This window comes from Brachyistius frenatus, unplaced genomic scaffold, assembly GCF_029030835.1.
Source record: "Brachyistius frenatus isolate BFR_SWC_R1_liver_20210118 unplaced genomic scaffold, ASM2903083v1 Contig_170, whole genome shotgun sequence".
Lineage (NCBI taxonomy): Eukaryota > Metazoa > Chordata > Actinopteri > Embiotocidae > Brachyistius > Brachyistius frenatus.
This window is the reverse complement of record NW_027210769.1, coordinates 177,257-194,067: the sequence shown is the minus strand read 5'-3', so window position 1 is coordinate 194,067 and position 16,811 is coordinate 177,257. Positions and strand designations below refer to the sequence as shown.

The 16,811-nt window shown below is 43.1% G+C and overlaps 1 protein-coding gene across 1 annotated transcript in view; it reads left to right on the top strand.

Annotated features, from left to right (window-relative positions):
- Positions 1-510: 510 nt before the first annotated feature.
- nlgn4xa (neuroligin 4 X-linked a) overlaps positions 511-16,811 on the top strand; it is a 116,981-nt gene continuing 100,680 nt past the window's right edge. The window contains exons 1-2 of the mRNA XM_069717189.1: positions 511-896; positions 15,375-16,095. Coding sequence (XP_069573290.1) covers positions 15,648-16,095 — 448 coding nt within the window. The 5' untranslated portion in view covers positions 511-896; positions 15,375-15,647. The remainder of the gene's footprint in view (positions 897-15,374; positions 16,096-16,811) is intronic.

The window sequence follows — 16,811 nt, the reverse complement described above, 5'->3', positions numbered from 1 at the left end:
TCAGTTTATTATTATTATTATTATTATTATTATTATTATTATTATTATTACCCTCCTGAACCAATCTGGCCCTGTTAGGTCAACTCCATAATCACCATATACTCAAACACAGATTTCCCTTTATATCATGGTGAACTGTTCCTGAGACACTGCCCAGCGGGGGGCGGGGGTGGGGGCCCTGATGGGCCGCGGGGGGCCAGAGTTTGGAGAGGAGCCGGTGCTCGGTGCTCGGGTGCTCCGGTGCTCCGGTGCCAGAGCTGCCACAACACGGCGGCTGGTTAAAGGTGATGGAGAGAATGCGGCAATCCATTGGCTGCAGGCTTAGTAAATTTCAGACGGTATAGTCCAATGGCAAGAGAGGGAGAGGGGGGAGAGAGAGGGGGGGAGAGAGAGGGGGAGAGAAGGAGAGAGAGAGAGGGGGAGGGAGAGAGAGAAGGAGAGAGAGGGGGGGGAGAGAGAGGGGGGGAGAGAGAGAAGGAGAGAGAGAGAGCGAGAGAGAGGGGGAGAGGGAGAGACCTGGTTTCTCTATCACTAATCTTGTCCGCGCGCTACACTCGGCTCCATGAGAGCAATTAGATTCAGCACCGTTTCCAGAGCCTCTGCAATGACTCATTGAAACATCTTCTGCGTTGATAAAGCCGCATCTCTATTCACACACACGCACACACACACACACACACACACACACACACACACACACACACACACACACACACACACACACACTCAGAGAGAGGAAGGACGTGTAGTCGGGGACTGCTGCTGCTGCTTCTGACTTTGGATTTGCGGAGCAGCCGGCTGGACGTGGACTTTATTCTGTATTTTTTGGCCTCTGTGGTGCGTGTTTCCTCGGGACTTACATGAAGGAGTGAGACGGTGGAGAGATCCAGGCTGAGGTGAGTGGATGTGATGCTGAGCCTCACAGAAAGAAAAAAAAAAACCGCGTTTTCATTCTCATCCTGACGCGCTTCTCTCTTTTGTTAATTTCATCTGCATCAGATCCATTTTTTACAAGCAGAAAAGCAACATTTGGAGACGTCTCCGGTGAATGTTTCAGATGGAAAGCTGCGCATCAGCAGCGGCTCCGTCTGGCGCACTTTCATCCGACTCCAGCTCAGATTCATTTTGTGAGTGTTGACGAGAGAATTGAAGGATGAAACAAGTGCAGTCACACACACACACACACACACACACACACACACACACACACACACACACACACACACACACACACACACACACACACACACACACACACGACGCGTCGCGCACACACGGACGGCGCGTGAACCAAACTCGGTGCCAAAGCAACAGCTGCGGAAACTTTACTGCGGACGCGGCGTGCAGAGCTGTGATCTCCGCGCACTGAAACCTTCTCCCCTGCGAGATAAAACGTCTCAAACACATCTCACACAAACGTTTTTATCCACAACTCTTGTGTGTGTGTGTGTGTGTGTGTGTGTGTGTGTGTGTGTGTGTGTGTGTGTGTGTGTGTGTGTGTGTGTGTGTGTGTGTGTGTGTGTGAGATAGAGAGAGTGTGGTGTGTGTGTGGTGCAGCGGCAGCTCCTCTCCGCGCGCATCATCTCTACCGGAGCAGCCACAAGATGGTGGTGTGGATATCTGGATGTGGATTCGGAGGGAAAGGTTTTTTTTTTTTTGGGGGGGGGGGGTTGGTACCTTCCATGAATTTTTACAGCTGCTAATGCTGTGATTCTTCAGCTTGTGCTCGCGCTGGGTGGCATTCACGGAAGTGGACTGCAGCTCCACGCAGGCTGCCGGTTTAACGGGATGACCTTGTGCGTGTTGCCATGCAGCTCCGCAACCGACAGGAAATGTCTGAGTTGAGTTTTCAGGCTTTTAGGTGCCAGAACTTACAACAAAACCTGCAAAAACGACCCACAGAAAATGCTTTTTCTGAAATGATATGTGATGAAGCATGTACATGGGGGGTGTTTTTGTGTTTGGAAGATGAGTGCGACCTGTTTTGCATCTCAACCTGCTCAGGTGTGCAGTGATTCAGGAATTTAAGTGCTGAAGCTGGATGTCTTTGTCTCCTTCTTTCTCGCCATCTTCTGCAGGGAGTAAAAAACAACAACGTCCAAGCAGGCCAGCAGGTGTAAATTGTGTCTGTTTGAAGATGGTGTTGAGCTGTTTGTCGGTGAATGAGGCGGCCTGGACGCGTCCCAGGAAACCGCCTCGGTCAAACACCAGAGCTGTTTGTCCAATCAAAACACAGTCGTCCTCTTTCAATCATGTTTTTTTCTCTGGTGATTGTCCTGCTGCACGATGTCCTGGTTCTCAGGGTGAGACTGATGAAAGTCAAACATCACCAACATGCAGCACATTCCTCCCATAATCCACTCCTGCATGTTCCCAATAATAACAGCACACACACAAATTAAAAGCATGCCGGGGGACAAACGCGGGAAATTGGTTTTATTCTTTAAATCTTTGGTGATTTTAAAAATACACATAGTCCTTTATTTGTTTTGTTCCATTTTTAATTCAGTGCATGTTAATAGTGGAATGCACGAAGGCAAAGTTATCCAGAGGAGACACGACAGATTGGAGCAAACGTTGGTGTATTAATGCTTCACGAGTAGAAACACTCGGATCTGCTTCCACGACTTCCACTAACATCTGGAAGTTGACTTCTTCATATTCTTCTCTTCTTAACGTGGTTGCATGGCGACGACGTGCCGGCAGGTCGCTGCAGGCCTCAGCTCCAGTCGGAGATGTGCTCAGACTCCTGAGGGGCTACAGTAAAAAAAGAAAACCTTGGGCCTCTGTTTCTGTTTATCACACGCTGTCGTGAACTTCCTGTTTTACTCTCTGATCCAATCAGAGGAGAGAAAGGTGAACTCTGGAGGGGGCGGAGTCTCCTGTGACATTTGCATTAAATACATTTTCTCTTGTTGCCATTTAACTGCCTCAGGAGGAGGTTTTTTTTTTAGAGTTTTTGTTTTGTTTTGTCTTTGATTAAATTATTCAGGAACTCCTCAGTGCATTAATGTGAAACACATATTACAAGACAGAGCAGAACCAGAGCTTTGGGATGATGCCTGTCCCATATTAATACACAGAAATAATCAGCTTATGAAGACAGGACAAAGAAAATATCTGAAATTTCTTCACTGATTTCACAGCTAATGTGGTTAAATATGTTCCGAAGTCTTGATTGCGTCACAACGTTACCGCATATAGAAATAAACCTTCCTGATGAAACCCGTTGTTTCTCTGTACAACTAAATGTTTTCAGCTCATTCAGTTTTGAAATCACAGCTGATTTATGTGCTGTCCCTGGTTCAGGTCCTGGAGTCATTCACCTGCTCTATCCCCCTCAAATATCAGTCAAATTAAGATGCAAAATGCCCACAAAAATAATCTTTGAAAAGATAAATAATTTGTGTGCTTCTTATAGCAAGGATACAAAATGTGACTAAATAAAACAATATTATTTTGTATCCGTCAGGCACTAAGGACATATTTTTCCAAATCACTGAGTAATAGTTTCCCACAAACATGGTTCAAATATTTTCAGATTCTAAACAATCTCCTCTCCACAATTATGCAAATATATCTCTAATGACAATATTCAATATAATAATTTCACAAGACGATGTTTTTCCTTTATATAAAGGCTAATATGAAAAATCTCTGAGTATTGTTCATGTAAATGATGGAAGATTTGGATAGCCTAAACCGTCCTGAAAAAAACAAGGTATAGCATGAATGGCTAGCCCCAACAAAAGATGTTTGCATGTTCTCCCTGTGCTTGCGTGGGTTCTCTCCGGGTTCTCCGGCTTCCTCCCATCATCCACAAACATGCACCTCAGGTCAGGTTACCTGGCGCCGCGCTAGTGGCAGCCTGCTGCAGCATCTCCCCCCTGAGAGCCCCCCCGCTGTAGTGAAGACATTTCCCCTCGGGGATTAATAAAGTGTATCAAATCAAAAAAATAAAAAAATAAAAAGATGAATGATGAATGTTGCTTCTGCACATCATCTGCATGAAGAAACTTTTCAAATGTTCCCATATTGTGCAGCCGGAGTGACATTTTCTTTATGTAGCGCTAGCAGCAAAGTTAAAGTTCAGTTCCCAGTGAGTTCTGTTCTGTTGTGTCTCAAGAATTTAAGACTAGATTCAAAGTTTTGTAATGAACCCACTCAATATTTCTGATCAGGTATTAAAATCTGTGTCATAGCGTCCCAAATCCCGTTGTTCCAATTGGCTGGGAGTGAATTTAATATCACTATATGAGCTTGACGTCTTCATCACACAAACTTTTACCTCCCAATGCATTCTGGGACTACTGACATGGAGACGTGGTCTGCCGAGGCTTTTCACTGGACAGCAGTTACTTCGTCTTATTTCACTGCCGGTGCTGAATTGCAGGAGGATTAACTCCTGGTCCGGATTAGTAAGGATTTAGTTTGATGGTTTTTAACATGCTCACAAGGCAGAAAACGAAAGTCCGCTGGTAACTGGACATCAAGTCAGAAACAACTAAATTCTGGAGGTAATGAAATACTGAATGTGGGAGAAGTATTTTAAAACCTAGTTCCATGTTTTTCTTCCTGTTAAAAGAGAGTTTTTCCTTCCTTCTGTTGGAGGTTTTTCTTCCTGTTAGAGAGTTTTTCCTTCCTTCTGTTGGAGGTTTTTCTTCCTGTTAAAGAGTGTTTTTCCTTCCTTCTGTTGGAGGTTTTTCTTCCTGCTAAAGAGAGTTTTTCCTTCCTTCTGTTGGAGGTTTTTCTTCCTGTTAAAGAGTGTTTTTCCTTCCTTCTGTTGGAGGTTTTTCTTCCTGCTAAAGAGAGTTTTTCCTTCCTTCTGTTGGAGGTTTTTCTTCCTGCTAAAGAGAGTTTTTCCTTCCTTCTGTTGGAGGTTTTTCTTCTTGCTAAAGAGAGTTTTTCCTTCCTTCTGTTGGAGGTTTTTCTTCCTGTTAAAGAGAGTTTTTCCTTCCTTCTGTTGGAGGTTTTTCTTCCTGTTAGAGAGTTTTTCCTTCCTTCTGTTGGAGGTTTTTCTTCCTGTTAAAAGAGAGTTTTTCCTTCCTTCTGTTGGAGGTTTTTCTTCCTGTTAGAGAGTTTTTCCTTCCTTCTGTTGGAGGTTTTTCTTCCTGCTAAAGAGAGTTTTTCCTTCCTTCTGTTGGAGGTTTTTCTTCCTGCTAAAGAGAGTTTTTCCTTCCTTCTGTTGGAGGTTTTTCTTCCTGCTAAAGAGAGTTTTTCCTTCCTTCTGTTGGAGGTTTTTCTTCCTGTTAAAGAGAGTTTTTCCTTCCTTCTGTTGGAGGTTTTTCTTCCTGTTAAAAGAGTTTTTCCTTCCTTCTGTTGGAGGTTTTTCTTCCTGTTAAAGAGAGTTTTTCCTTCCTTCTGTTGGAGGTTTTTCTTCCTGTTAAAGAGAGTTTTTCCTTCCTTCTGTTGAATGTTTGTCTTCCTGTTAAAAGAGTTTTTCCTTCCTTCTGTTGGAGGTTTTTCTTCCTGTTTAAAGAGAGTTTTTCCTTCCTTCTGTTGGAGTTTTTTTTTTCTCCTGTTAAAGAGAGTTTTTCCTTCCTTCTGTTGGAGGTTTTTCTTCCTGTTAAAAGAGAGTTTTTCCTTCCTTCTGTTGGAGGTTTTTCTTCCTGCTAAAGAGAGTTTTTCCTTCCTTCTGTTGGAGGTTTTTCTCTCTTCAAGGAGAATCAGGAAGTTAGAAATATATTCAGTTTCTGATTTCTCTTCAGTGGGAACAGAAAGGAAAAGTAATAAAGGCGGCAGCATCATCAGCGTGATGAAGGACATTTCAGGCAGCAGACACATTACATCACTATTGATGTCTTCAATCACATTTGGGTAACATTAGGAGGACATTTTAAATGCTTCAAGATAACAGCGTAAACATATCTAATGTTTTTTTTTTAACACTTCCTGATGACAGTGCAGAAATGTTTTTGTTTTTTAACGGATAATTTAAGGACACTCACAATTTTTTCACACAGGAAGGAAGCTGAAAACCTGCAGAGATACAGACACAGAACTTTTTGGTCTGACAAGCTTTTCTTGCCAAACAAAAAAACACCTGCAAAACTTACAAAGCACATAATATATGTTTAATACAGTTTATATGGAGGTAATTATGAGCTGCAGAGCTTCTAAACGCCGCCGACATTTTATAACGAGGAGGACAGGGAGTCTGAGTCGGGGTCATTTCATAATGATTGAAATGCAAATGACAGCGAGCGCCCTCATTGATATTCAGATGACTTATCTGATACAATCATCAGGAGGGAGAACAGTGTTCACAATCTTTGCCAAGGAGAGCCTCGCTGCACCCTGCACACACTCAGCCTCGTCTCAAGGACAGTTTATCATAAAATACTGCGCGGCGACGTGTCAATTTATCCCAGAAACATTTACAAGAACATAACCTCCGTTAACAACGAGGAACGCTTGCGTTTCATCGTTCTGTGTTCACAGTTTGATGATTTCTGTGCTGATTGTTAACACCAAACAACTCTTTATAAAGGCAACATATCTTCTGTTACAATATCTGTAGTTTTATTATAATAATGTGAAATATAGTTCCATTTCCAGACCTTGTGTGTAACCGTGAGCTCAGAGTTAAAGTAGTTTCACGAAAAATCAGTTTTCCTTATTAATATGCAAATATGTATAACGTAATCAGAGCAGAGAGGAGAGGCTGGGGGTAAATAAGAAGATTTATTATGTTCTATTCTTGGGTTCCTGTGTTCACTAACCCATGGCCATAATAACACTGAATGGAGACATTGTTAATGGCCAATTACTGTGAGCTTCACAGTAGCGGAGAACCAGTGTCTTCTTGGGTATTTCTGCGTTCATAACCAGAGGGACATTAATTTTATGCTGTTAAAGAATAAGTCAAGTGTTCTTACTATCAACAAATTCCATGAAAAGACCAAAACCGACGGGTTAGATCGTCACTCAGTGGTTTCTAATTTATAAATATAAAAGGGATTCAGTATAATTTACTTCCTGACAGGGTTGCAGTACGACCAACCCATCAATCTGACCTGCAGAGGGTCTGATGGCCCTACGTCTGCTGGGCAATCAAATTAAACACAAATGAGCATGAATGTGTGTTTCATAGACTGAATATAAAAGAGTTCGTAGCTTCAGGTCTGTAAAATGGTTCTGATCCAGAAGTGTCTTCAGCTGCAATACCAGCGAGTGCCACTAGAGGTCGGCTCCAAAAAGCCTCCGGCTCCATAGACTCCCATTCAACTTCTCTCATCAAATCCAAAGTGAATAAAATGTGTCCATCAGTTATCTCGGTGTTGTTAGCTAAAGTCACTCCTTCTTCTTAGTTTTCTGGAGGTCCATCTGAAAATAATCCCTCATTCATTAGAAAAGAAGATTCAAGAAGACCTGTTTTTGGGGGCGTGTCTGTTTGATTGACAGGCCTGTGGTGCAGTCAGGTTACAGCTATCGGTGGGCGGGACGTAGTATCGTCAGGTTTCCGATCAGATCGGTCAGATCCACCTCTGGCTCCTCCCCCAGCTCGTCCAAATATGGTCACTTCCTGTTCCAAACCGCTCCGAACTATCAAGATGGTGACGGACAGAATCTGAACTGGAGGATTCATAACGTTCACAAACCAACGATGACATCACTGATGGATGATGACATCACTGATGGTTGATGATTGATACTTGGGTAAAATGCTGCTTTCCTCACTGCCACTTTTTACCCAGCTGTCCAATCACGGTGAAGTAGGGCCGTGGCAAACACACTTAACCACTGGCGCTGGTCGCTGATTGGTCCATACTTTGGAGTGGCTGCTAATACGAGCAGCGAATCCAGACTATAACCACAAGAAAACTGAAGCTGTTAGCGCTAACCAGGCTACCACTTTGCTACTGTACATAAATTTGTTTTAAATCAGGTTACCACAAACTAATTATTTAATAATTATGAAAGGACCTTTTCTGTGGCTGCAGGTGACGGTTAACCCTCCACTACCCACGTAGTACCTCAGGGATCTGTTCTCAGTCCTTTATGGATCTCTGTCCAGGAACATCATATCAGCTAATTTTTTATGCAGATGATTCCAAAACTTCGACATTTCTTATGTCAAGAAAATGACATAAACAACGTGTCTGCTTTACTGTTGAAACCTGGTTATCCGAGAGTCCAATTCAATTAATCAGATTGAGTCTCTTCCAACATCAAGCTTGATTACAAAAGCATAATTTTTATTGGCATGTACTTTTTGTACAATCTTGCCTCCTGGAACTAACATTTAAAAATAAAAATGTCCTTTTCTGCCTGCAAAAATCCTTGAACACTGCAATCAATGACTGAGACAAACGGTCGCCTGAGTGTACTGGCAGGCTGTAGTATTTCTGAAGCTGAAGCTGCAGTGCATCATCACCATGAGACGGATCCAGAACCCGGACGATACCCTTTAAATGTCAACAGTTAGTGTGCAGCCACGACCAAACCGAGCAGTGTCACGTTACTCCAGTCGGTCCAATCGATACGTGAACAAGTGTGTACCCGAGCCGTTCCAACAACGACGTGTCCGTCTGCGACTCGGCGGGCTCTCGCCGTGTTTGCTTGACGATCGGGACACAGATTTTCTGCGTCGTCTCTGAGACGCTCAGAGACACGTTGCAGGCTGCAGGCCGGCTCACGCTCCTGCTTACCACCTAAGTAGGAATTTGTTCATGAACAAAAGTCAATTCAAATTCATTAAGAAAATGGGTTTGTTGAAAATGCTGTTGGTAATTATGAAGCTAGTGAGATGGCATATCTCCAAATATCCTGCAAGCACCAGCAAGATACTGACATGGCTCCAAAAATAAATTCAATATACAATTTATTAGTAGATTATTTGATTCAGTGGTTCAGCCCTGTCCAATCACATCACATTATACTCTTAGAACTTCCACTATGCGACTTTATATGTTGAAGAAAATGTGTCTTATTTACTATAATGACACCCATATTAATATATTTCTCAAAAATTACTGCTCTGACAATTTTAAATAACAAAATAGCTGAAATAAATTAAGAAAATTAAGAAATAAACCCATTATTGACATGTATGCTCGGCTTTACTTTCCTGCATTTATATCAAGTGATTTGGATATAAATGAATCTGAAGATTAACCTGTAAGAAGGACAAAAAACTGTTGGTAGTTACAGATTCTCATCATCATCATCATCATCATCATCATCATCATCATCACCACGGTTTCCAAACTGTTTTATTCAGTGATGCTGTAACATTGCGAGGACCTTGTCCTCTGTGGAGGGAACATTGGCTCTCATTCCCTCCGTGCACAAGGTCAGTTGCAGCCGTATCTTTTAATCAGGGCCGTTAATGAGCGGCTCTCTTCCCACACAACGTGCACAAGTCGGTCTGACTTTTCAAATATCAGCAAGAGTCATTTACAACGTCAGGAACAGTTATCTACTGCTTTTTCAAAGAGGAAGATTAAAAGTAGCAGATATTTTCTACTCTGAGATGCTTAATCAATATGTACGCATGGGGATATGTTCCTGCCAGAAGTCAAAGGCATGCTCTTTCAATTTCAGGGCATGATTTCTTGTTTTCACAATCAAACTTTAACCCCGCCTCTTTGCACTCTGCTTCAAGATGAAAGCAGTGAGATCACGTATGAAGTCATTTCCTCCTCCAGCAAATCGATGGGAAGCCAATGTTCTATGGGGCGACAATTACATGTAGCTAATATAGTAAAAATACAGACACGGGTACATCGATCAACTTCCAAAGTCCTACAAGGAAACGTTGACTTAATGAGGCCTTGGAGGGCGGGAACGGAGGAATCCGCTTAAACAGTGACCGGCCTGGTTCCATCTCTCGACGGGGTCATTCGGGGTCATTTCACAAAAAACTGAGAGCAGGATTCTTGAAAAAGCAGGGAAGCAGTCTGAGTGAAGGAGGAGGAGTTAAACTGGACAACAGGAAGTCTGTGCAGGAACAGAGTGCAGATGTACAGTTTTGAAAGAAAGCTGAGAGTCCTTGAGGGAGCAGGCAGCAAAATTTACAATATTTGGTTGTGAAAACAAGAAATCATGCTCTCAAATTTCTGGCAGTAATATACCTTCATACATATGTAGCAACCCGGTATGACAGCAAAGCGTGAAATAGACACACCCATCCTATTCAGCAAAACGTGAGATAGACACGCTTTGAGCTGTGTCGGCGTGATAGTTACACGTTTGGAAAGCGTGAAATTTAAACACACGTGAATGTCATCTGCAGCAGAATCATGTGACCAAGGTCCAACAGCAATTTGGAGACCAAGTACCAAGGACATTTAATACCAAGGACGGTATTAGGAGGGAGGACAGTCACCATACGGGATGATGAGGTTTTGAATCCAGGAGATGACAATGCCTTTCTAGACTTGCTTTTTGTTTCCATGTTCTTTTTCCTTAACCCACTTATTTCATGGAAAATGTGTAACTTTCACGCCTAGACAACCCACAGCGTGTCTATTTCACGTGTTGTCTCGATACTAGGTTGTATGGAGCCCTCTCTTGTCTCTGGACATTACATTTGTGTGGTGAACTTGCACTTCCAACCAGCAGCTGTGACAGTCAGCCGTATGGAGGCGCTGCCTGGCTACCATAGTCGGAGGTGTGAAGGGATCCTGATGTGTTCTGGGTAATAACCACAATCCGCCGTGATGTCAGTGGAATATCATTTTACTCTCTAGATCACCACAACATCCGGTTCATTTCCTTCTTAAATATTTCAGGGGATTGCGGGTATTTTCCTCTCAGAATGAAAGCATTCAGCCGTCTTGTTCACTCCAGCAGGAGAGTTCTTAAAGACGTTGAGAGAAACTCAGAGATACACTGAGTTTATTTCTCTCCTCTGAATCGGTTGTTGTAGAAAAAGGCCTCTTCTCAGAAAGCAGAAATCATGGCACAAGTTGGCCTCTGATTTTGCCAGTCTGTGTCGTTGATTGTTACCATGGAAACAAATGCAATTTCTGAGATAAAGCTGATGGAAGGATGGATGATTTTTCTTTATTTTTCTCATAAAACTGAAGACATTAGAACTGTTAATTAACAAAATTTGAATGTCTTTGTGAGCAAAAAAGTGTAAACGTTTAAATGTTTTGGACTTCTGGATCCTTCAAAGTTTCCTCTTTACTTTGATATCAGCTCGAAACCCTCTTCTGAACCAACTCCATGAGGTCGTCACCTGGAACCTTTCCAACAGCCTCGGAGGAGTTTCTGAGCACTTGTTTGCTGCTTTTCATTCACTCGATGCTCCAACTCATCTCAGACATCTCAGCTGGGTTCAGGTCGGCTGATTCTGGAAGTCAACTCCATCTTTTCTTTCTTATCATGATTTCTTTTCGACTGTACTTGAAGAAGGGTTGAAAGTCTTGTCTTCAAGTGATGATGAGCGGTCGTTGGGTTACTACAGTAACAGTAGACGTAGTTTCGTATCTTGCTTCAGTCTGACTCCTGTTTTAGTTTGAAGATTACTTCTTTTTTTTCGTTTGAACCTGTTTTTAGTTTGTTTCCTGTTTTATTTTGAAAGTAGCTTTCCTTTTTTTGCATGTGCTTCTCCGCCTCTCTTCCTGCCGTGTCACCTGCTGGCCACGCCCACCTCACCTAGGTTCACTTCCTTCATCACCCCAGTCACTATATATTCCCCTTTCCTGCCTTCATTCCCTCTTTGCCGCTCTGTTGTGAGCTCCGTGTGTTACCTGTTGATCTGCTTCAGCTTCCTGCCTCCTCCTGTGGATTTGCTGCTGTAGTTAATTTCTCTGTGAGTTTGTTTTAGTTTTATTTTTGGTGTTTTTTTCTACCACATTCCTAGTTTTTTGTGATAACAAACTTTTTTACTTTGAAAGTTTAGTTGTGTTTTTGGGTCCTACCTGCTCCCAGAACGTAACCCAATCCAACAGCTGCTCCTTTACGAAATCTAAAATATGAAACATATCACTTTTATTCTCACTACATAAATCCATATATGTTATTTTATAATGTTGATGTCTTCAGTTGCTGTATGTTCTCTACGGTAGAGTAAAAATAAAGCCTTCGTTGAATATTTGTGTCCAAGCTTTTAGTCCTACATCATTCTTTGAGTTTTATGGTGATAAAGCAAATATATGTTTAAAGTCATCCCAGTGATGGATTGAGCAGTTGTTTTTTTTTTAGCTAACTTGCTCTCGACCTTTGATAATTCATCTTGGAGAGCAGAACATAGAGAGCATGTCGGCAGGAAACATTTGGCATTGTTGTGTGAATGTGAGATAAAATATGAACCAAATACAGAAATATTTGACCAAATAAGTAAGATGGAGGTTTACTAGAAAGTATAATGTGTGTTTTGTTCCTTATTGACAGTCCTGACATGGCTTTTCAATATTGTGAAGAAATTAATACATCTAAAATGAATTTGTTTTACATTGAGTTTGTCTGTTGTCCATTTTGAAAAAGACAAAGCATTCTGTTTACTTTCATCATTTCAGTTTTGACCCATGTCTGCATATGAAAAGATTATTTCAATTCAATTCAATTCAACTTTATTTATACAGCGCCAAATCACAACACAGGTTATTTCATGGCACTTAACACATTAAAGTCCTTACAGCAAGACTTTACAACATTATACAGAGAAACCAACAATTCAACAATTCCCACATAAGCTAGGAGGGAAAAAAAACCTCCTCTTTAAGGGAGAAAAACCTCCAACAGAGGGAAGAAAAACTCCCTTTAACAGGAAGAAACCTCCGACAGAACCAGGATCAGAGGTGGGCGGAGCATCTGTTAACAGAACCGGGATCAGAGGTGGGCGGCCATCTTCCTAAACCGGTTGGGGTGAGAGGAGAGCAGAGAGAGAAAAGGACAGCATAGAGATAGAAGAGAAGAACTGTTGGTGGAGACGACAAGCGCAGAGCAGAGACATGCAGCTCCATGACGGGACATCTGGAAATATTTCTCTACATAAAGATGTTTTAAAAAAAACAAAGCATAACTCTTCCTCAAATCTCTGATATAATTCTGCCTCGAGGACATTCCACTGAATCATTCAGCTGTGTGTCAAATAACATTGAAAAAGGACACAGGTCATTTTGGGGCCATATTTTGAATATATTTTCCATCACATGGTTGATATTTCATTACTTCGGCCGTGACAGCTTTATTCCCACATATTAACATGACTTGAGGCTCTTTTCCTGCCTGTTTCACTGCTGCTGTAAACTCAGGCAGCTCCTGTGTTGCGACCTTAATACCTGACATGGTGTTGAGGTGGATTTCCAGCAGAGTCTGAACAGCCATTTTCTTGTCTGCGAGCGGCTGGTTTCCCCGGCAGACATGACACATCCCTGCAGCTGCAGTTAGCAGCAGCGTCCTCCTCTCTGTTCTGTCTCGCTAATCTGCGTCGGAAAGCTGTTTAGTTTAGAAATCTTACTTGCAAAGATTGGCATGTACTTTGACTCTATTAGCATAATTCCACTCATTTATTCATGCAGTCTTTTCATTTATATTTCAAATCAGAAAAGAGTTGGGGCTGGTCAGCATGAGATTTAATAATTGATTTGGCCTGACTTCCAGTGGCATGCAGTGCTGTTTGAGTGAGAGGCTAATTAATCAACATTTCTTTGGATTGGAACAGTCAGGCGTGAGATTTTCCTTCAACCAAAACCACTTAAAATTTGAGAAATATATATTTAAAGAAGCGTCTGAGGACCCGGGGCTGTGGAATGAGGCGAGAGCTCCAACGTGAAATTGAATTAACAAGTTGCATGCCATCTGGTTTTGACACAAATGTCCGAGACTCCTCCGAGCCCACGCAGCAGATTTCCAATTCAGAAACTCTCTTCGAGGAGGAGGCGGACAATCAACCGCTATCAACTTATTTCAACCAATCACAGGCCTCTGCTGCTGTTTGAATCACTTTTCCCCAAAACACTCAAAAATTCTCTTTTAATTGTCCATTTTTACTGGGTAATGTTCACTTTTTGTAGCTTCAGCATTAGACGAGTAGGAATGGATTCACAGCACAAGACTGCTCAATGTAAAAGTCAGCAATCAACACACTCACAATCACACTGCTGATGTTTAACAGCTGGAATTCTGACTATATAACCAAAGTATTGGACAAATTACTACGTGACCTAATCATTTCATTTCATTCTTATTTATTCCGATCACTGTAATGCGATACTCTTCTTTACACATCGTATGAATCAATAGGAGCAGGAGCAAGAAACGATGATGCCAGAAGCTCCAAAAACTATTATAATTCAATATGTGGGAGTTAATGTTTTTGGCCTGTCTCTTCAACAAAACCAATTAGATAACGCCTTCGAACAAATCTGATGAGAAGCCACATAAATGTAAACTGTGACTGTTAAGTAAACTCATCCCTGACTGTGTGATGTAGGGAATTATTTGATCATGCTACAGACATTACAGATTAAATATTTGTTGTACCCAGGGCTGACAGCCTTTGAATTTACAAAATCACATTTAGACATTTTAATCTGAACCTGTTGTCGATCTGCTGGTGTGAAATGTTGGAAGATGAAAGATCTTCCTATTTGGACCGTGAATGTTTGTATGCTGTCTCTTAGAAGTCCAATATTTGTGAGGATATTTCATGCCGAACCAGAATTGTAACCAACAGTATCATCAATGGAACCTTGATTATTATATCTACAAATAATCGAAGTGTTAATGATTGGACGAAACCTTTGGTGGATACCTGACCACTGTTGGTGTGAGTAGTATCAGCGTTGCTGGTGGCACATCTGGAATATAGATGGACAGATTGCTATAATTTGTAAACACCATCAGTGATGTCATCGTTGGTTTGTGAACATTATGAATCCTCCAGTTCAGATTCTGTCCGTCAACATCTTTGCTAGTTCGGAGCGGTTTGGAGCAGGAAGTGACCATATTTGGACGAGCTGGGGGAGGAGCCAGAGGTGGATCTGACCGATCTGATCGGAAACCTGACGATACTACGTCCCGCCCACCGATAGCTGTAACCTGACTGCACCACAGGCCTGTCAATCAAACAGACACGCCCCCAAAAACAGGTCTTCTTGAATCTTCTTTTCTAATGAATGAGGGATTATTTTCAGATGGACCTCCAGAAAACTAAGAAGAAGGAGTGACTTTAGCTAACAACACCGAGATAACTGATGGACACATTTTATTCACTTTGGATTTGATGAGAGAAGTTGAATGGGAGTCTATGGAGCCGGAGGCTTTTTGGAGCCGACCTCTAGTGGCACTCGCTGGTATTGCAGCTGAAGACACTTCTGCATCGGAACTATTTTACAGACCTGAAACTAAAAATCACTTTTATATTCAGTCTGTGAATATAATGGATAAACTCTGATTCTGTTTTGCTCTTCTTTCAGAACATCCCATCAAGCTGGAGTCCAGGTAACCGGAGTGTTGGACTTCCTCCTGGACGGAGAGCCGTACGGCCGCCGCTCTTCCCCATGCAGGCTCTCGAGATGGGGAGCTCTGAGAAAGCCGCTGTGATTGGCTGGGGCTCCTTCATCGAGCTCGCAGCCTGAGGAGGAGCAGGAAGCATCTTGGGGCGGGGAGGGAGGGGGAGGCGGGTGTCGAGGACCCAGAGGTGGACCATAACCACGACCTGCCAAGCTCAGGCTCAGCCCAGCGGGAGCATGTCGGTGCCCGGAGGCTCTTCGTGGATGTGTTGGTCCGTGGCCAAGGCCAAGCTTCTGCTGTGGGTTGTGGCGTCCGTGTGCGTGGCCGCCATTCAGGCCCAGCAGCACCCGGTGGTCACTACCAATTACGGGAAGCTGCGGGGAGTGAAGGTGACTTTACCCAATGAGATACTGGGACCAGTGGAGCAGTACTTGGGAATCCCGTACGCGTTGGCCCCGACGGGGGAGCGCCGGTTCCAGGCGCCGGAGCCGCCCATGTCCTGGCCGGGCATCAGGAACGCTACTCAGTTTGCGCCGGTTTGTCCGCAGTTCTTGGAGGACCGCTTTTTACTCAACGACATGCTGCCCGTGTGGTTCACGGCCAACTTGGATACAGTGGTGACCTACGTGCAGGAGCAGAGCGAGGACTGCCTCTACCTGAACATCTACGTCCCCACGGAGGACGGTAGGTCGACCCATCTTTGTCTCTCCTGCTTCCTACGTGTTGTTGTGTTGGTTCTTCTTGCTTGATCGTACCGGGTCTCAACCCCTGCTGGGATCCACTCTGACACCAGCTGGGCTACTTGTGATTCATCTTGAAGTGAATATCGATGCTTGAAGATGTCGTTGGTTTGTGTTCTGGCAGCTGGTAGTGCGATACATGAATCGTAGTGCGGACCTTAAATATCATCATCCCAAGGACCAGCAGATTCAGGGTGACTCACCTGGACTCTGACTGGTCGTGAACAAACATGTCCACCACAGCGCTGAGGACAGTAGCTTCATTTAGTGCACCATTACTCCAACACAAAACAAACACTTCAATATTCACCACCTCTTTCATTAGAAATGTGACGTCACACCCTGTAATGATGTGAGAGCTCCGGTTGCCGCGGTATCCGCACGGTTCGAGTTCAATTACTTGAAATCGGCTCGTAGAAGACATTTAAAAGTCTTCAACGTCAAAGACTTCAGGATGTTTCCGGTAAGCTGTGTGGGATTGTTGTTGCAGAGCAGACGAGCCGGACAGGAAGTCAGCCAGGAGAGCACAGGGCAGCCAGATGATTTTCAAAATAAAACCCCCAGCCTCCAGATTGTGCATCATCACCGAGGTCTTTCATGTCGGACAAGAAATGTGTTGTCTTCATCCTACAGGCCCTGGACGTGAAATAGTTTTGAAGT